Genomic DNA, 19044 nt, shown 5'->3' on the forward strand with positions numbered 1-19044 from the left:
GGAAAGAGAATCAGGTTGAAGAAAAAAAACCCCAACAACCACAAAACAACCACAGAAGAGAGTGGACTATACAGAGGTCCACAGCTACAAAATAATTCCCACTTGTCTCAAAATCACGTGGGTATTCAGCCCTTATTTCTGCTGTGTTTTTCCAGTGGAAGAGCCTGGGTTAAGCTACTGCAGGGACATGTTTTGGCCGCTTATTATTTATTACAATTTTAGTTCCAGGTTTCAAAAACAATTAGGGAAACTGCTTAATAGGAAAATGACTCTAATTACTTGTTAATTGAGGTTATCTGCTTCACATTATTCAAAATGTAAATTGTGTTGACACTTGTACCCAGATATGATTACTTAATAAACAGACTGAAGATGCATTGTGAATACGCACACCCCCCAAAAAGAGACATTTTATTTTTCAACTCTGGTTTCCTCATTTGAAAGTTGTTTAAAAAAAAAAAAAATAATTACATTAAGTTCTGTTATAGCATGCTAGTTCAAAAATATAAATTATATGCTTCGAATCATGAAAAGATGATGTACTGAAATTTAAAAGTGAAAGGGTTTATTAAGCTTACATGTAATATGTTCAGGTAAGGTTTACACAGAATTAGAAACAGGGTCACATAAAGTACTGTGTCACCTCCTGAATAAATAATTTAGCTGATAAATCAAGCATCTGGATCCAAATAAAATACCAGTGTTAATATTTGTCATATTAGTATTTACTCTTGTGTTTGATTTGGGGGAGCTACAAAAAGAGGAGGAGTGCTATTTTTTTTTTTTGAAAAATAAACTAATTTGGGGATGAGAGACAGGATTCTGAACAAGATTATCTTTTCTACAACAAGGTAATTCTATAGTGTGAGAATAAAAACAAAATATCCCCTTTTCCTTATACAATAGTATCCTTTGGGACTTCTATTTTTTTACAGAAATATACAATCCATGTTTTAAAAAAATTTTTAGGCCATGCGTTAGATATCATGGTAACCAAATGACTAGTGACATACAAGACCGTGATTCTATATGATGGAAATCTGTGTATCTGCCAGCCTCATCAGTGTGGGTATGATCATTTTAAAGTATTGGGGTTTGGGACTTTTTTTTGTTTTTTATGTAGGTTGCAAACATCATAATTTTGTTAGGAAAATGAAAATGTTTATTATAGGAAAAAATCAATAGGAAAAGATGAAAAGTAACAGTTTTGTTCTAAAGACTTCATTAATGAACCTGTTGAGAAGAGAGATTTCACATGTGTTTCACTTTGAAAATTCCCTGTTTGGAATAAGAGAAAGGCCTTGGTTCAGGCAGAGAAACCGTGATTTCAGCCTTGGAGTCCATTGCTGTGGTTTAGGCTTGGGACTATCAATTTTTGGAAATCTTGAAGCTCCACAAGCCATGGTGGTCAGACAAGGAAAAGGGGAAGGCAAGATAATGGGGGGGAGTGAAAAAAGTTAATGTTTCAGATAAAATTTCCCACTTCACTGGGTTATTTATTCTTAAATATGCAAGCATAAATCTTCTACCTGGAATTTTTTTGACTTGTATTTTCCGTAGCTAAATATCTTTTTAAGGCATTTTCTATACAAATACTATTATTCTCTTCTACTTCACATTTTGCCAAGAAACAAGGGAAAGTTGCAAAGCCCACAAGGATGGAAGTTTTAGAGCTGTGTTGTGCCCATTAATTTTCTCTTCTATGATATTTTCCCATTTTCCCTCTGTTTGACATTGAGCCTGAGCTTTGTTCCTGACTTGTAGCCTATGGCAGTGGAACGGGGAGATGAGACATCACGGAGATGTAGAGCACACATAAAAAGAGAAGATGTGTAAAAACTGAAATGACATGGCAGCTGAAGCAGCTTGTTGCTCAGCTTGGTTGCATGTTTGAGTGGAGAAAGCGAGGTAAATTGTGATATGTAAGAGAATAACACTCGACAGGGTGTATGGTTGTAAGGTATATGGATGCTCAATCATGTGGTGAGGCAGAAGGCTAAAGGACAAGCGCCTTCAGTATCCGCACAGTCTGTAGATATCCATATGACCTACAAAACAGAGGGTGTTAGGCTCAGAAAAAATATCACTTACAAAGCATATGCAAGCAATTTTAGGTAAAGGAAAGTCCATCTATACTGTTTGACTACTTCTTAATCTTTCAGTAATTATTAAAAGAATAAAGTTTGGGGAAAAAAATCAGCATCACACGCATATGTGTGCATTTGCACCATAAACAGATGAATTCTCACAGTAGTAGATAGGCAAACAACCATTTCCACTTCCCACTGCTCATACTTAAGCACCTATTAGTTACATGTGCCTTTCTGCTAATTTTTGTGGACATTTACAACAAATGCTGTATCTGTGCCTGAACGGGGTTTGCGTGATAGATGTGCCGATCTTCAAATCTGGAGTAGGGTTTTGTAGGTCAGTCTGTATTTACAATATTTTGGATATTTGAGGTGGGAAGAGAATGGCCTTCCGTATACTGACGTTAGAACATTTTAAGATTTTTATTCAGAGCATTGTTTAAATTTTATTACTTCTAGAGCCACATAGAAATTCATTTGCAAATTAGTTTCTATGGCAATGTGTCATAAATTACTGAAGAAATTATGATTTAGGGGGATTTATCTTCCATTGTGTTCTAGTGTAACACATACACATGCCTAAGCCTGCAAGATAACGTAAGCAGATATTAAAAATCAGCATGATACAGTAGTATTGCCTCTGCCTTTCTGGATGTATGTGCACCTGTGCAAATGAGACAAATTATCCCATTTTTGATTTGGTGACTTTCCTTACAGATAAATAGACGATTGTATAAAATGCAGTGCACTGCAAAATCAACTTTATTTATTTTAGCATGTGGAAATTGTAGATTCCAGGTAGTTATGTTCTTTCTATAAGATAACGTGCCATGCATTCACCATTTTATAAATCTGTGGTCACTGAATCTAAGTAGTGACAAAGTCAGACATAAAATTCAGGAAATGTAAATAACTATCATGCTAGAGCTTTAACGAGTTTTCTGAGGTGGTCCTTGCCTGTTGATTTCAATCTTAAATAAATATTGGGTTGTCATGGAAATTACAAAAGGTTCCAAAAGGGCAATCATTGTGCCAATACTCAAAAAGGGAAAATGGCATGACTTGGAAAATCTTATAGGCAGATTAACCTACCAGAGTATTGGGTCAACTAATGAAAAATTGTTGCATCAATTAAAAAAAAGAAGTAGTTAAGAATATTGTTGATGTCAACCATAACAACTGAATGAAAAACAAATAAAAAAAACTCCAACAAAACCACATTCTTTTTTGATGCAAGTCTTACTGAAAAAGGCAGCCATATTTGTGAAGTGTAGTGAAAGTTTGTAAGTTGCTCGACTTAATAGTACATGACATTCTGATTAAATATTAGCTATGTGCTGTATCAGTGAAGCACATGTTAAATGGATTAAGAACTGATTAATTTTCACGTTTCAGAAAGTAGTCTCTGGGGAATCATCGTCATCTGGGTGAATTTTTAGAGTTGTTCTCCAGGGACTAGTACTAAGCTTGACACTAATCACTCTTTTTATCCATGATATGGAAGTAAATAGAACAGTTCTAATAACATTTTAAAATAAAGCAAAGATTGATGGACTGGCAAATAGGTCTGGGTAAAGGCACTTGTGGAGAGTGATCTGGATTGCTTAATGGCTGAAAGTACATTTTAATTTATCCAAATATATACATATATGGAAAACACAGGCCATGCTGTTCCCAGAACTAGGGAGTGTATTCTGAGATTTTACTGCAAAACATAACTCTTACGGGTATATCAGTGTCAAAAAGTTTCAGCTGACCCTTGTGAGTGATAAGAAGAAGGGAGATGGCAAATGTTCATTTCTGTTAGTGGCACTGAGGAAAGGAAACTACAATAGTGATACTAAAATAATGAAGATTATGCAAGGAAGAGGCAAAAAAAAAAGTATTGGAGTTTAGGAAAATTATCTTGCCGATGAAGGATCTACAGACCTCAGCACGTTTAGATTATCTCAAAGAAATTGAAAGGCAATTGATTTCCTACTTACCTACATTAAGGGACAATATTGGGCACGAAATGGTTCTTTAATGTAGCAGAAAAAAGGCAATATGAGGTGAAATGTCTGGAAGTTGGACACCACCCCCACCCCCACCCAAAAGAAAAACCCACCCAAAAGGAGAGTTACAGTACCTTTTATAAAGACTAGTTGGAAACTATCAGGAGAATTGGTAAATTCATCATTTTTCATGCCTTCAAATAAGAAGTGGATCCCTTCCAGGGATATATCAAACAGAAATTTCCTAGGTTAAGTCCAGCACAGTTTGGATAAAATATTGATATAAACTTTTCTATAAATGATGCCATCTTGATTCCTCATTCTTGTCAAGGAGTGGGGAAACAAAGAGACCAGTGGCAAGTGCTATTTGAAAACCTTCATTGGACAGGGGATGAAAGAGGAAGAAACCCAGCACAGAAGTGATAAATCAAACCCTTTTTCCCTCCATCACGTGATGCGTGTTTGTGACTTTGCTGAGTGTGGCATATATATATGTACAGCATGGTATATATGCACTGAAATATATACTCAAAGTTCTGTTTTAAGGTAGCACCAAAGCTTCTAATAACGTTTGGCTCATTTGTTTTCTTGAGGTGCCTTTTAAAATTATTTTTAAAAATTATTTTTAATATTTATATATATATTTTTAATAAGGTCTATGACTTCTCTGGCAATGCACCCAGATTAAGTACTGCCTTTATACACTGCACACATTTTGGGTGACAGTGAATGATTCTTGCTTTGTTTAGTTGAGGGTTTCCTGTTACATGCAAGGTAGGGGACTTCTCTATCAGAACAGAATGATGAAAATCAAATCAGGGGCAATTTCCAGTCTGTCTAGACGCTTCAGAAGTTTCAAGCAGGATAATTCCATTTCTTCTTTTCTTTATCTGCTGTATTAGTGTTATGCGGTTTGCTGTCAGGGTAATGCCACAAGAGGAAAACCAGGAGATTCAGGCTGCTTGGATCAGAAATATGCACTTCCCTCTCCTACACATTCTCTTCAGTATGTGGACCAATTTGTGAAGTGAGCACAAAAGGGAGCGTTGTATTATTTGAAATGTTTTTTTGTCTATGAAGGGCGAATAATGAAATAGTGCTTAAGCAGGATGGACAATAGCATTTTGCAGTCGTAGTTCTTACTTTGCCAAGACACAAACAGATGACACTTTTTTTTTTTTTTTTTATGTTTTATTTTTAAACTGTGTGACAGAATCAAATCAAGAACCCTGAAGCCCAATGCAAATTTGAAGAACCAATTTTGGTATTTAAAAAAACCCGACAACTCGACCTTTGCACTACAGTAATTTTACTCTGTCAGCAGATTTTGGCAAAAGTGCTAGGATAACAATTTTGGGTGAGATGAAGGCAAACTTCAAATGGAGAATTCCAGAGCTGGGTAACAGTATTAGCAATCACTGCTGTCCTACCTGGTTTGCTGCAAGGTTGTGATTTAATATAAACCTGAGTAATCTCAAAGGAAGACTGAAGAAAAATTAAGCTTTCAAATATTTCCCTTTTTTTCCTAACAGAATATTATTATGTCAAACAGAATAAGAAGGAGCCGTCCCACTAACTGACCTTTGCAAAATCACCCATTTGCTTAAAAAGCTACTTGAAGTAGATCAGTTGTTGTTCTGATTACTCTATTTCTTTCATGTTAGTGTTTATAATGACACCTGGGAAAATCTATTTGAAAAGTTTTCTTCATTCTTTCTTCTGCTGCGTATGCACTTTGGTCCTCTGAATAATGCTAATAGGGAATGCTGGGTTTTTTTAAGAGATTACAGGTCATGATGATATGAGAGACTAATATCACCAAAGGGGGTGGAAAAAAAAATATTCACAAGCTTACTCAGGTTATTAGTGCAAAATGAAGGGGGAGCAGGTGGCAAGTTAGATGGCCATCTAGATATTATCAATCTGACAGGTATCCAAGTGGTTCTGTATTACAGTCTCTAAATTTGATCTCTGAATAGTTTTTAATAAGATTTAGCTATGGGGTTTTCAGCCGTGACCTGTGTTAGAAGATGTTCCTTCCAATCACATTAAAAATACACTTTGTGAAAATTCCTGTGCAGACAAAAGCAAAGGGCTTTCCATTGCAAAAGCCAATGTTTTACCTCTGCATTACCTGGAATCAGCAACCTAAAAGTTAGAAAGGAGGTAATATTAGTGGATGTTTTTCCCCTTCAGATTAACGAAGCCAAACGAAGATTGGAAGTCGTAGCAATAGCAAAAAAGGTTTGGTTCTTTGACTTTTGTCATCATAGTGACTTTTTTGGCTTGTGTTCCTTATAAATCTAATTTCGTTCTGGAGCCAGGACTTTTTCGGCACTGCTCCTGTGAAACTTGGACACAACGATTTGACAATATGTCCAGACCAAAACAGATCAAGTAGTCACACATGACTGATTCGGTGGAGCATGCTCGAAGACAAGACTGATGCCTCCGTGCAGCAAACAATTCTCTAGGGTAGGGACAACACACTCAAATCCAGTCACCCCAGAGTAAACACTAAGTTAGACACAGCTTAAATGTGCCTTCGAGCACAGGCTTCCACTGCTGACTAGATGAGAACCCCAAGCCAGGCTGCAGATCCAGCCATGCCATCGCTTTTATATCTTTTTTCAGCCTGCTAGCAAGTGTCCGTAATGGTTAGAGCAGTATTGGGGTGCACTCAGCAAGGGGAAGAAAAAGAAAAATGCTTGTTAGAATAATTTTGTGAATATGTTTGATGGGTATTTACAGCTCATTTTATTAATTTTCCATGAGTGTTTGTAAGTCTGATAGTTTGTTCGCCAGAGTGTTGGCAGAAAGGAGGAGTCCTGGAAAACTCAGTTGGAAATATTCTTTGCTGCAGAGATCTCTTTGATTTTCCTCTCCCTCCTGCTTTTAAGTTTGAGTCATCTAATCAAAGAGCAGAAACTATAGTATGTAACTTTTCTAATGACTCTCATACTGTGTATGAAGGACAGTGAAAGAACTACGAATGGCCTGTAAAAATACCATGGGATTTATATGAGCATATGAAGTTGTTCAAATAATTTCCATTAAAATGTAGCTTATTATTTAAGGTAATAAAACTATTATTATGTTTTGATTTGCTGTAAATCAAACTCTATTTGGGAATAAAATTGTATTTTAGTTTTACTGCTTTGTCTTAAAATATCTGGAATAATTTTGGGTTTTGGACTCAAAAAAAGAGAAGGTTTTCTCCCCTACTATTTTTATAAAAAGAGCCCCTTTTTACCAAGTAGGGTTTTCTCAGTTATCATTTCAAAGGGCAGTGACACGAATTAAAATAAAACTTTATTAAAATGGCTTTTTTACTATCTACCTTTAGTGGTGTCATTGTTTACCATGGAATGTTTTATGAAGTACAGTATATATGGAATGTGCATTGAGGGTAAATAATTTTAGACGGGTCTGGATTTGATTCGCACTGCTTGCAGTGTGATCTGCCTTCGATTTTTATACACTGTGGCCACTGAGTGATGTGCGGTGCCCAGGGTAGTTTTAAGCTAAGTTAGGTCTCGGAAGCAGACTAGCCTGGCAAGCACTATAAACTAGGTTGTTCTCTGGTCCATGTGGCCACGGCTATGCTGCTCTGATGCTGGAGCCAGTTTGTTTCAAGTTAGCCTGGGTATCCCTCCACTGCCATTGACAATGTAGACACAAAAATCTTTGCAATTTCCTTGTATCATTCCTTTTTGCACTTTTTTCCCCCCTGTATACTTGCCTTCCCCCCCCTTTGATTTGTACTTCTGGCACATCTATGTCCACAGGTGTTATTAAGTGTAGGGTAGCATGTGGTGTCCATGCTTCAGTGCTATCGCAGAGGAAGGACTTCCTACAGGAAAAAAATGATCACTTTCAGTATTTTGCAGGCTGCCCATCTAAGCCCATCATTGCCTGGCATCTACACACTAAGGGCAAGGATCCAGCGAACTTGTGAGTGGGCACCATGCCATCTGAACAGATGGGCATGGAAGTAGGCAGCCAGTAGACCATGTATGTGCATCAACTGTGGGTGTTGAGGGCAAGATTCCCAGTGGAGACTGTCCAAACAGCTGTCTGGCCTGAGCCAACATGCCTACAACCAAGCAAAAGTGCCATCCCTAAATCCTGCTGAGTTGGATTAACCTTCAAAAATAAAAATTGCTTCTGCAGTAGCATAAGGTGAGTTTTTGGCTTGTTTAAATCCAAGAGAAAGAATTAGGTAGGCAGGATAAAGAGATGCACTAACGTGCAGTGCACTCGAGAGGACTGAGCATTTGTCTAGGAATATTAATAATATTTTATACAAGGGTATTTACATGGTATGCGGTAACTGATGACTTGCAGGAGTGTGACATCAATGTTAATTATGCTCTTTCTGTTAAGACGATCCTTTCAGGAGAGACCGAGCTTCTGAGTGCGTTTTGATTGTAGTGTATGTGCTGGATGGGATTTATAAAGGCAATTCTTTGGGATTTTTTTGCACATCTACTTACTAAGTTTTAATTTTTTTTTTTTTTTTTTTTTTTTGCTTTCCCCTTGCCGTGAGAATACTATTCTGGGGTGCAATTTCAGGTGAGAGTTGCTGACACGGTTTGCTGTCAGAGCTGGGTTCTCACATTTATTGTCTTTATTTTTGTAAGATCCAAAGGGGACATAAAAACGTAATCTGCCATTACGCTCTGTCTGTATTAACTTTGATTTTTACCTTTTATAGACATAACATCAGAGAACACTTTTTTGCAGACATAGATGTCAGAGGCAAAGAATACTGAAATACTGATGTCTACTGCATTTTTGTTCCTGCTGGTTTTACTCCTTATTGCCTCTATCATTGGTGCACTACTCATCTGTTATTTTACCAAAGCACCTGCAGTAGTTAAGATTAATATATTCTAATATCGTGGTGAACCAAAAGTAATAACTGCATCATGAATAGAAAAATCTGAATAGGAAACTTATCAAAATATTTTATTTCATAATATATATATTTTTATGTATGGCTAGATGAATACTGTCACAGTGTGCTCATTGCTGTGTTTTGTTACATATTACAGGCTGCAACAGAAAAGGCTAGTACAAATGTATAAAAAGGCTCACTTTAAATGTTCATTTCTTGAATCAAGGAGTATTGTATTTAATACAATTAAAGCATATTGAAGCTTTGAGACTAGGTTCCAGTTTGATTTCCAGTTGGAAATCCTGAGGATTAGAGGCAACGCAGCTGTGGGTCCCTTTGTGATGGTTTGATCCCCAGGTACGCAAATCTGAGCGACCTGCAGTCGAATTTAGAGCAGTCTCAGGATTTCTCAAACTTCCATGGGTGGTAAGAACCTTTTGTGGTTGTCTCCTCTTCCACATATGGTTTTGGCAGATCTCCTGCTCCTGAAAAGGCTAAAAATGAAGCCAACTACATCAGCTGGGACTCCTCAAAGCAAGGATCAATTGGACAAATTTCAAAGTCCATTTGAGTAGCTAGAGAGGAACAAAAGGGCTCCCACTCTAGGGAAAATCTGCTCCTGGGAAACAGCACGGCGTTAATGGAGAAAAGTACCCAGTGCCTGATGTAAGCTTATCCGTGGAGTTAAAATATTGACCCAGACTGGATACCCCAAATTTAGAGCACCCCCTCCAACAATTTTGGGAAAGAAGGTGACATAGTTTCAAACAGACCGGGCTATGTAACCAAGCTCATGATTATTTATTCTCTGATCGTAGAGAATCAGTTCATCTTAACACTGGCTGAAATTTAAACTAGAATCTGAATAATTATTTTGCTCTTATTTCATGAATGAAGCGGCTGAATAAATTGAGATACTACTGCAGTAAAAACGCTGTGGTGCTTGTCTACGGCAAGTTCTGAAGCCAGGGAGCACGCCCACGTGATTAAATTGCCTTGATATAAAATACCTACCTTCACAGGCTCGAATATGAAGGAGGACCCTCGCGCTGTGGGAAAGGTCTATAGGATTCTGATTTATAAGGGAGCAAGAGGTCAAGGGAAGTAAAACTATTATCATTATTTTCACAGGCTCTGGAGATCTGAACTGAATATAGAGGGCAGTGTGCTCAAAGGGAGACATGCAGGGGGAATGCAACACAATCCTGCTTGCTTTTTTTTTTTTTCCCCCCACTGACTTCAGTCCGCAGATTCTGCTGAGAGTATGTCATATGTAACAAACTCAAGCCTGTAAGGACTGTGAAGTGGTTTTCTTATTAAATGATGCATAGAGAGATTATCTGGTCTGTAGCCAGCGCACAAAAGCTCCATCCATGCAAGTTCCTATTCCCAAGCAAAGCGTTTGGTCACCTGCATAGTAACGAGTTTTCGGGGGGTCTGGGGATGGGGAGGGAGGGTGAGGAGCAAATGAGGGCTGGTGGGGGCAGGACTGAAACTGCACTTCATGCCTCTCTCTCTCTCCCTGCAAGACTTAGAATAAAAAGCAGAGCGCACTAATGTCATGTTGTACTGCCTTGTAGTCTCCATTACCTTTTCTTCTGAGGAAATCTATTTGGGACAAGCAAGGAGGGGAAAAAAAAAAACCCACCCACGTGGTTCTAATGTAACCCTCTGGAGGATGGTGTTAGTAGGGCTCCAGAGCAAGCCAAGAGCATCAGTGGCCACAGCTGTGGGCAAGGAGCCCGCTGGGACGCAGAAGCTTTCACAGAATCACACAGCATCGCAAGGGTTGGAAGGGAGCTCACCCAGTCCAACCCCCCTGCTCAAGCAGGCTCACCTAGAGCAGGGTGCACAGGACAGCGTCCAGGTGGGGCTTGAATATCTCCAGAGAAGGAGACTCCACAGCCCCCTGGGCAGCCTGTTCCAGTGCTCTGTCACCCTCAAAGTAAAGAAGTTCTTCCACATTCTTCTCTTCTCCAGGCTGAACAAGTCCAACTCTCTCAGCCTTTCCTCTTAGGGGAGATGCTCCAGTCCCCCCATCATCCTAGTTGCTCTCCTCTGGACTCTTTCTAGGAGTTCCTCATCTTTCTTGAATGGGGCTGAACAGGGTCTTCTGCTGAGCTATTGCACACACCTAACGCACTGAGAGCATCTGCAGCAGCAAGTTCAGGGGGAAGGGGATTGCTCTCACTGTTTCTTGACAGCCTCCGGTTCTTGAGGGTGGACCAAACCCTCTTATCTGCTGAGATGACAAAGGAGCATCTCTGAGTGGGGAGCCCTGTGGGATTTTCTCAGTGCCTTTCACAGCAGGAGAGAAACCATACCATGGCAGAGCTGTTCCCAAATAATTTGTGTAGATAGCAATGGACTTGCCATGCTGCCCAAGACTGGATCTTTAAAACAAAACCAATTGTTTCATGCACAGCAGTGAGTGAAATGTTGCAGGATTTTCCTTTCTCTTGCCATTGCCTAGGTGTCTTTCAAGGGACGGGGCCATTAAGAAATGCTACAATACATTTTTGTTAAGTTTCCCTATCTAAGCAATTATGAGCTGTCACTGCCGTATGGGAGTGACTGGGAACAAAATGACCACAGCCATCACTAAATCAGGTATCACCCCTCCTTCTCTGTTGAGGAAATGATTTTCACAGAAGTTTATGTGACTAGTTTGTACTTTTATTACAGACTTTCAAGCTGCCACCAGTAAGTTCGATCCTCTAAAGAATGGAGTGTTCTGGCCCTGATCCAGAAAAACACTTAAGCCCATGGCAGAGTGCTTTGCTGGATCAGGTCCAGAGCAGAGCAACACGCAGTAGTAGGGGTTCAACAGTAGGGGTTTCTGTCTCTTTTGGGTGTTTATAAAGGGTTCTCCACATACACAATTGCAGTGTGGGTAGGATGAAACAAAACAATACTTAAATCTCTGGAAAGAAAGGTTAAAGTATGAACAGCATGACAATTTTTTTGGTAGAAGTCTAAAAAAACCTCCATGAGAACCACCTTCTTGATGGAGAAGTACAGTGGTTCATGGAGAGAGCAGCAGGTAGATGTCATCCCAGGGTTCCTCATCCGATGCAGAGCTGTGCTGCACCAGGTGTTGCTTGAACAAGGTATGATTTTCCCAGGCCACTTGTAGGTGATGTTTGTGGGTAAATAACCTGTGGCGAAAAACTTGTCTGATAATCTTGGAAACCACTTAGAAATGTTGTACAATCATCTTAATTATTTAAGGCTACAAGTGAATTCAGAATGATGTTTCAGGAAATAATTAATTGTCTGTACTAGAGCAGCCTGTCTGGGCCTTTTGAGAAATGCTGGTTGGTTTTGTTAGGTCTGGTTGAAATCAAGAAGTATGCTGCTTCTCGTTGGCTAGATGAATTAGGCCAGAAATATACTTGTAATGGGAAATAAAATCCAAATCAGTCCTCCAGGTCTCTCTCTAAGTCAACGCCACACTTTCTGAAGAGACTAGCAATGAGTTAGTCGTGATGAATTCCCCCCAAAAGAGGGAGAATTTAAAGAGCAAATGGGAACACAGAAAGAAATGAAATTAAACATCAGGTTATTGTATTTTACTTCATCAAGGTTAAAACAGCAGTTGTCAGATGGTTGTCCCTTCATGCTGGGATACCAGGCATATGTAATGGAGGCTTTGCCTTTGTAGAAAGGATGATGACGGATTAATGCTTAGATGCTGGAATAACTCTGGTAGGAGATGGATACCCTTTAGCTAAGGGAAGGGGGGGCTGCTGAGGCTGAATTTAACAAAACCAGACTTGCCCACAGACTTGCAAGCGCTCGCAGAGTGGATTTTTAATGCTGCAGGTGACATTGTTGCTGACTGAAGAATGTTCATCAAATCAGAAAACTGCTGATAAGCTGCCTTTCCCAAAAAGGGATCTCACGAACTTCTGTAAATCTCTGCCTTTCATCATACCCTGGGAGGTGAGGTAGAGGAATTGTGACAGATATTATTTAGATTTTTCTTCAGTTTATTAGGGTAATCGAATGCAGCTATAGAGAAAAAAAAATATCTCAAAACATCTCCTTTATGGTCTATCTATTAAAAATTGAATGAAAGAAAGAAGATAATAGAGCCTACACCTCCCTTTGAATATTTTGGTACACCACTGAAAATTGTGAGTATATTGAACCATGAATATATTGACTACTGTCACCCAGGCTCTACCAAGAACATTTTAACACTGAACTGACTATATCATGACTAACTCATCCAGCAGTATTTTCAAAATGTATCTAAGACCAAATTTGTATAAGGCCTGCTGGAATTTTATAAAATCGGTATTAAAGAATATATTGCCTCTTATTGCTGAGATTTTCAAGCTCTTTTGACTCCTTTTTTTAAAAGTTCTATTTCTAAACCAAAAGGCTGGTAGAAATGAGTAAGAGCTTTGTGGAAGTTTCTGTTAATTCTATTTGTAAGCCAAATATTTGGGGTGTTTTTCCAGAAGAGCTTGATCTTGGCTTACATAGCTGTGGATTTTGGTTGTATTTTTGTAACTAGATTCAGGCTTTGGAGCTTCAGGACTTTCTTGCGTGAAATTGTTCATTGCTGGGCTACAAAGTAATGTCATTTATTTTTGCCCTACAAGAAAAATACATTTTAGCAAAAGTATCACATTAAATAATCAGATAGGTCTGTTCTTTCTCCTTGTACGTATGCGGTTTTCCTTAATATTTCTGCTTTGCGTATAGCAGAGATGTTTTTAAAGCACTTAATATCATCCATAACTGGAATTTAGTATTTTTTTTTTCTCCTTTCATACTTCCTGGAAATCTTACTCTTGTCTTTTTATTATACAACCACTAATAATTTGCTAGTACTACTAAAATAGTACTTTTTACTACCTCCTTTCTTTGTTTGGTTGAGGATGGATTTAGTGCTTCTGCTATATTCTTTTTAACACGTATCAAATGTGAACATTTCTTTTGCTAATGCTCTGATCGCTGAACCAAAAACCAGACCGAAAGCTCTGATCGGTGCTGTACACTTCACAAAGTTGCATATAGGGCCCCCAACAGACACGTGTGATTCCTGGAGAGAGCAGCTGAATGTTAAAATAGCTACTGTGGAGTGGTGGTGTGTCTTGTTATTTAATTTGGATGAGTGAAGAATATATTTTAGAAAGCATCACTGGGCAATATGCTCTGTTGTATGTTACGGAATAATTAGGGTAGGAGTTCTGGGTAAGAAAGATTTTCTATGATCTAGACCTGAATAGTTTAGTTATATGTCTTGCGCACTATAGAACCTTCAGAGCTGTTGAACAGTAAAGATAAAGAAAAAGATAAATTGAATTAATTTATTTTGAATTTATATCCGTGCCTCTGCCTGCATTAATATTAAGTTCTATCCAAAATCTAAATAGAAAGACTGTAATCTTAGAAGTTCTCTCAACAGCATCAGCAAATCATTCTTGTTTACCCTACATGCTAATAAAACAGGAACATGACACTCCTGAAAACAAGATTGCAAAATACAGAAAATGTGGTCTGACATTTTTTTTCTCCCCAAAGGAGGGACTGCCACTAACTAAAGTATTTCTTATGAAAGCTCGATTGCTTAAGATGCAGAATATTAAGAGAGAAAAACACTTTAGGACACAGCCATGTCACCAGCTGTTACTCACCCTTAATGAAATTGTTAAGTGATATTCTTCATAAATAGGTCAGAGAAACTTTTGAATTGTGAAGAATGTTTTATCTCTTTCTTTGAAATGTTTGTATTAAATTTATAACTGGTAATTCATTAAGCTCATTAGCTCTGACTAGGAGAGTAGAGCAATATCTAGGATATAGATTTCAAGGCTTAAAAACGTTAGTGCTTACAAATAAACATGAAAGCAATGTGTGGAGAAAAAATATGGGATCATAATATGTTTAACTGTTTTTTGAGCGTGGCCCTCTGGATTAATTAAGAACATTTTCTATATTCAGACACTTGAATATAAACAGAATACATTATGACTTTTCGTTAACTCTGTTTTAATAGGGGAAAAGAGAATGCATTATGATGAATACAGTGGAAACTACTTGAGACTATATTTTGTTGTTTGCTTTCTGGCTTCAGTTAAAAGAGGAGATAATCACTGATTTTTACAGCATCCCAACTCCAAATTATATTGTTATTGATTGACCTTGAATTTAAACAGTGAAAGTTTTTAGTATGTGTGTGTATGTATATACACACACACACTTTTGGGTGACCTGTTCTTTGTTGCGGATTTGGAAGGAAGTAAAAATGCTATTGAGCTCTGCCAAACACTTGATTTGTGATGAAACTTTTATTTAGTCTTAATAATTTGTGGTATAATGCAATAATTTTCCACAGTTAAATCACAGATGGTTATACTGACTTCCTCCTAGAAAAGAGGGAACTGGAGGAAATCAAGGACTCGATGCTTGGGGACAATTGTAGAATCAGAGTCTAGTATTGCTGTGGCCTTCCAGTCATCAAGATTTTAGAAATAGCCTTTAAAACAATTTAAACATACTGGATACATTATGTACTGGGTCCTAGTTATTTTCTAGGTTCTTCATTGACTTGCTTTGTGGCCCTGAGGTTATAATTAACATCTTGCCCATTTCTGTAAAATGGGTTCAAGAACACCTAACTGGTTTTGCAATTTTTGAGATTCTTGATGGAAAAGCCATAATTTAAAATTATTATTATCAGTTATTTTTTAGGTAAATTTGCCAATGTGACATCACAAAGAAACACACTTATGCCAGAGATGTTGAGAGTTTAGTAGCTGTACATTTCAAATGCACAGGGCTCAGAGGAACAGAAATTTTCACAGAAATGCAGAATTGAAAGAAACCAGATTTCCAAAACTCCATCCAATGCATGCTGTGCATGCCCAGTAATCACTTTTGTTCATCCATCTTTACCTGCATGTATTTGAATCCTCTCTAAATTTAAATCCTTGAAATTTTTTTTTTTTTTTTTTTTTTTTTTTTAGGTAAATCGTCACAGAAGAAATCATTCCCAACATAACCTAACACTTGCAGACATCATTAGTACACAGGACCACACGGTAAGTAATTGCTCTATAGAACTGATAAATCACTCTTGTTATTTTAAATGTTTATAATGTAAATGTTACACATGCTTTACTAAAGAATAAATACATGAGGCGTTGGATGCCTCAAGATGTTAAGGGATTTGAGGGACTTTGATTAATCAATAAAAAGAATAATTTTAGAAGATACAAAACAATTTATACAGCTTGACTCTGCTGTTAATTTGGTGGTACTAGACTGATGTTTCATCAGTATTAATACTTGGTATAAAGGAATGTGACCATGTCTTTGTCCGGTCTTTGCCTGTATTAAAGTGTTTTTATTATTAATATTTATAAGTAAAAGTGATCACAAAATTTAACACTTTTTTCTTGACATTAAATGAATGTAGGGAGAATGAAAAGCATAGTGTTTTTTCTATTAAAAGAAAATGAATACGCAAATACAGATTCATTGAAGCAATGTTGGTATCAGTGGTACTTCTACCTACACAAACTTTTCAGGATTAGGTAGGTTCAGACACTTTGAATTCTTCTGATTAAGAAAATTGTAGAAACTATATGTGAGACAGTGATAATTACTTTTCCTCATAGTTTCTAACACTGTTAGCTTGTGTGTCTTTTCTTATTATTTAGAAACTCAAATGTTTACACGTTCATACTCTCATATTTAATATTATTCTAAAAAGCAAAAAATAATAATAAAAACCCCCACAAAACCTCACACAATATTTCCATTTTCTTATTTCTGTGTTAATTCTTCAGGGCATTTTGGGTCATTTTCTCAACCTTACATATGCCGAAAGGGTGCAGGAAGGGCAGCAGCTTAACAAGAAATGATGATATTTATTGAGACAGAAACAAGAGAGCATATCATTATGATGTTTGGTATTCTTTTTAATATCATATCATCCATTTGCAGAAGTATCGTAAGTTGATCCTGGGCTGTCTTGGAAGTATTCTCTGGAAAACGTGTAGAACAGGAAAGGGGGCATTAACAGATGTTGAACAAGGGGAATATAGAACCCGAAACAGATGTTATAAGAAGATATCTAGTATGACCCCAATATTTTTATTTTTCTTTGTGGTAAAGTTGTCTTGTAATTCCCTAAGTGCCCTTTATACTAATTACAGAGAAAACTGCACATTACCAGTTAATGAAGACCATGCTAATTTTTTTAAACACAGCACCTATACTAATTCAATTAAATCAATATATACGAAAGTTACTTTGCTTAGCACTGAGAGGTTGCATATTAACTGAAGATCTTGTATTTTTGAGCTGTTTAATTTAAAACAAATGTCAGATTTGAACTATGTAATTTAAATCAGGATATTTTGTATGCCCAACATTTGTTAGTGGATTTGATATTCCAGCTCAAGACAATTATAAGGAAAATATGACTGACCAGCAACATTTTCATCTGGAAGCCCATCCAATTTTTAACTTCCCAAAATATGAAAATAGAGGTGATTCAGATCTGATGTTGAAAATCATATTTGCCTTTAGTTTTGGATTGGTTAAAATAACAGTTTGGGAAGGGTGTTTGGTAAACTTTGAAAACATGTGATTTTGGGTCTGATTCAGAGAAGCAATCAACAGCTTGAATGGTTAGCCAATGCTCCTCCCAATTTCTGTTTCCAGATGGATAGAAATATTAAAAAGAATAACCTTTCTCATATGTTATTTGGCATCTCTGGCCCTGGCCAAGCACCAGGAGTTTTATGCTACAAAAATGAAGGGTTAGAAGGGGAAGAAAAATATCGGAAGATGTAAAGCAAGTTTAATTTAAAAAAAATTAAAAAGTAGGTGGAGATGGGGATTAAGTCTTATTTTAGCTCTAATAATTCATCCATCCGTCACTAGATAAACAGTGACATGACTCTGCACAATAATCCCTACGTACTTTCTCTCTGGGTTTTCTATGGCAAAGATATGCATGACAGGAATTTGCATGCGATACATACAAATTACAGAAAATGCACACACTAATCCTAGTGTACCCGTTTGAGAATGCATCCACAGACCTACAGGCCTTTTCACAGGTACAAACAGAAATGTACACAGTATAGATTTCGTTACGTGCTGTATGCCAGCAACAGACAAAATCTAAGGAAAAAGTTAAACATATTACACTGTTAATATAATGATATTTTGTATAATCAAAATAACAGCTATGTTTGATTTAAAAAGCCTTATGTTGAATGTTAAAGCATGTTTTATTGCTATTTCATGGCTTTGCAGACAGCAAAATTCTATTGAAATTGTTAGAAAATCTCCTTGTGACACAATTTACTATAAAGATCATGTGGAGTTACAATGTCCCGGTCAGGCACTGACTCAGTAGTGTTTGAAAGGGAAAACAGACCCCCTCTGAATCTTTTCCCATTAGTGACACAGTTGGGACATCCTTAGCTAATGAGATCTGATGAGATTTCTGGTCAATGGGTTTTGCTGAAGACCAGCCATCTTGTTTTGTTTGGTTTTAAATTTTTAAATATAAATTTACATAGCCAACCCCATCTCCCCCCATTCTAAATTGCATACCTGTTGTGGTTTAAGGCCAGTTGGCAACTAAGCCCCCCGCAGCTGCTCGCTCCCCCCTGGTGGGATGGAGGAGAGTCACAAGAGTAAAAGTGAGAAAACTTGTGGGTTGAGACAAAGACAGTTTCACAGGTAAAGCAAAAGCCGTGCACACAGGCAAAGCAAAACAAGGAATTAATTCCCTGCTTCCCACGGGAAGGCAGGTGCTCAGCCATCCCCAGGACAGTAGGGCTCCATCACGCACAACGGTGACTTGGGAAGACAAACGCCATCACTCCCAACATCCTCCCCTTCCTTCTCCCCCCAGCTTTATGTGCTGAGCATGACGCCATACGGTGTGGGATACCCCTGGGGTCAGTTGGGGTCAGCTGTCCCGGCTGTGCCCCCTCCCAGCTCCTTGTGTCCCCTCCCAGCCTCTTGCTTGTGGGGTGGGGTGAGAGGCAGAACCGGCCTTGGCTCCATGTGAGCCCTG

The 19044-nt window shown here is 37.8% G+C and overlaps 1 protein-coding gene across 3 annotated transcripts in view; it reads left to right on the plus strand.

The window, feature by feature from the left end:
* The window catches only part of ARHGAP15 (Rho GTPase activating protein 15), a 336537-nt gene that overhangs the window by 31618 nt on the left and 285875 nt on the right, over positions 1-19044 (plus strand). For all 3 annotated transcript variants that reach the window (XM_035897895.1, XM_035897896.1, XM_009642493.2), the window contains exon 3: positions 15968-16042. In XM_035897895.1, coding sequence (XP_035753788.1) covers positions 15968-16042 — 75 coding nt within the window. The remainder of the gene's footprint in view (positions 1-15967; positions 16043-19044) is intronic.

This window comes from Egretta garzetta, unplaced genomic scaffold (assembly GCF_000687185.1).
Source record: "Egretta garzetta isolate BGI_Z169 unplaced genomic scaffold, ASM68718v1 scaffold197, whole genome shotgun sequence".
Taxonomy (NCBI): domain Eukaryota; kingdom Metazoa; phylum Chordata; class Aves; order Pelecaniformes; family Ardeidae; genus Egretta; species Egretta garzetta.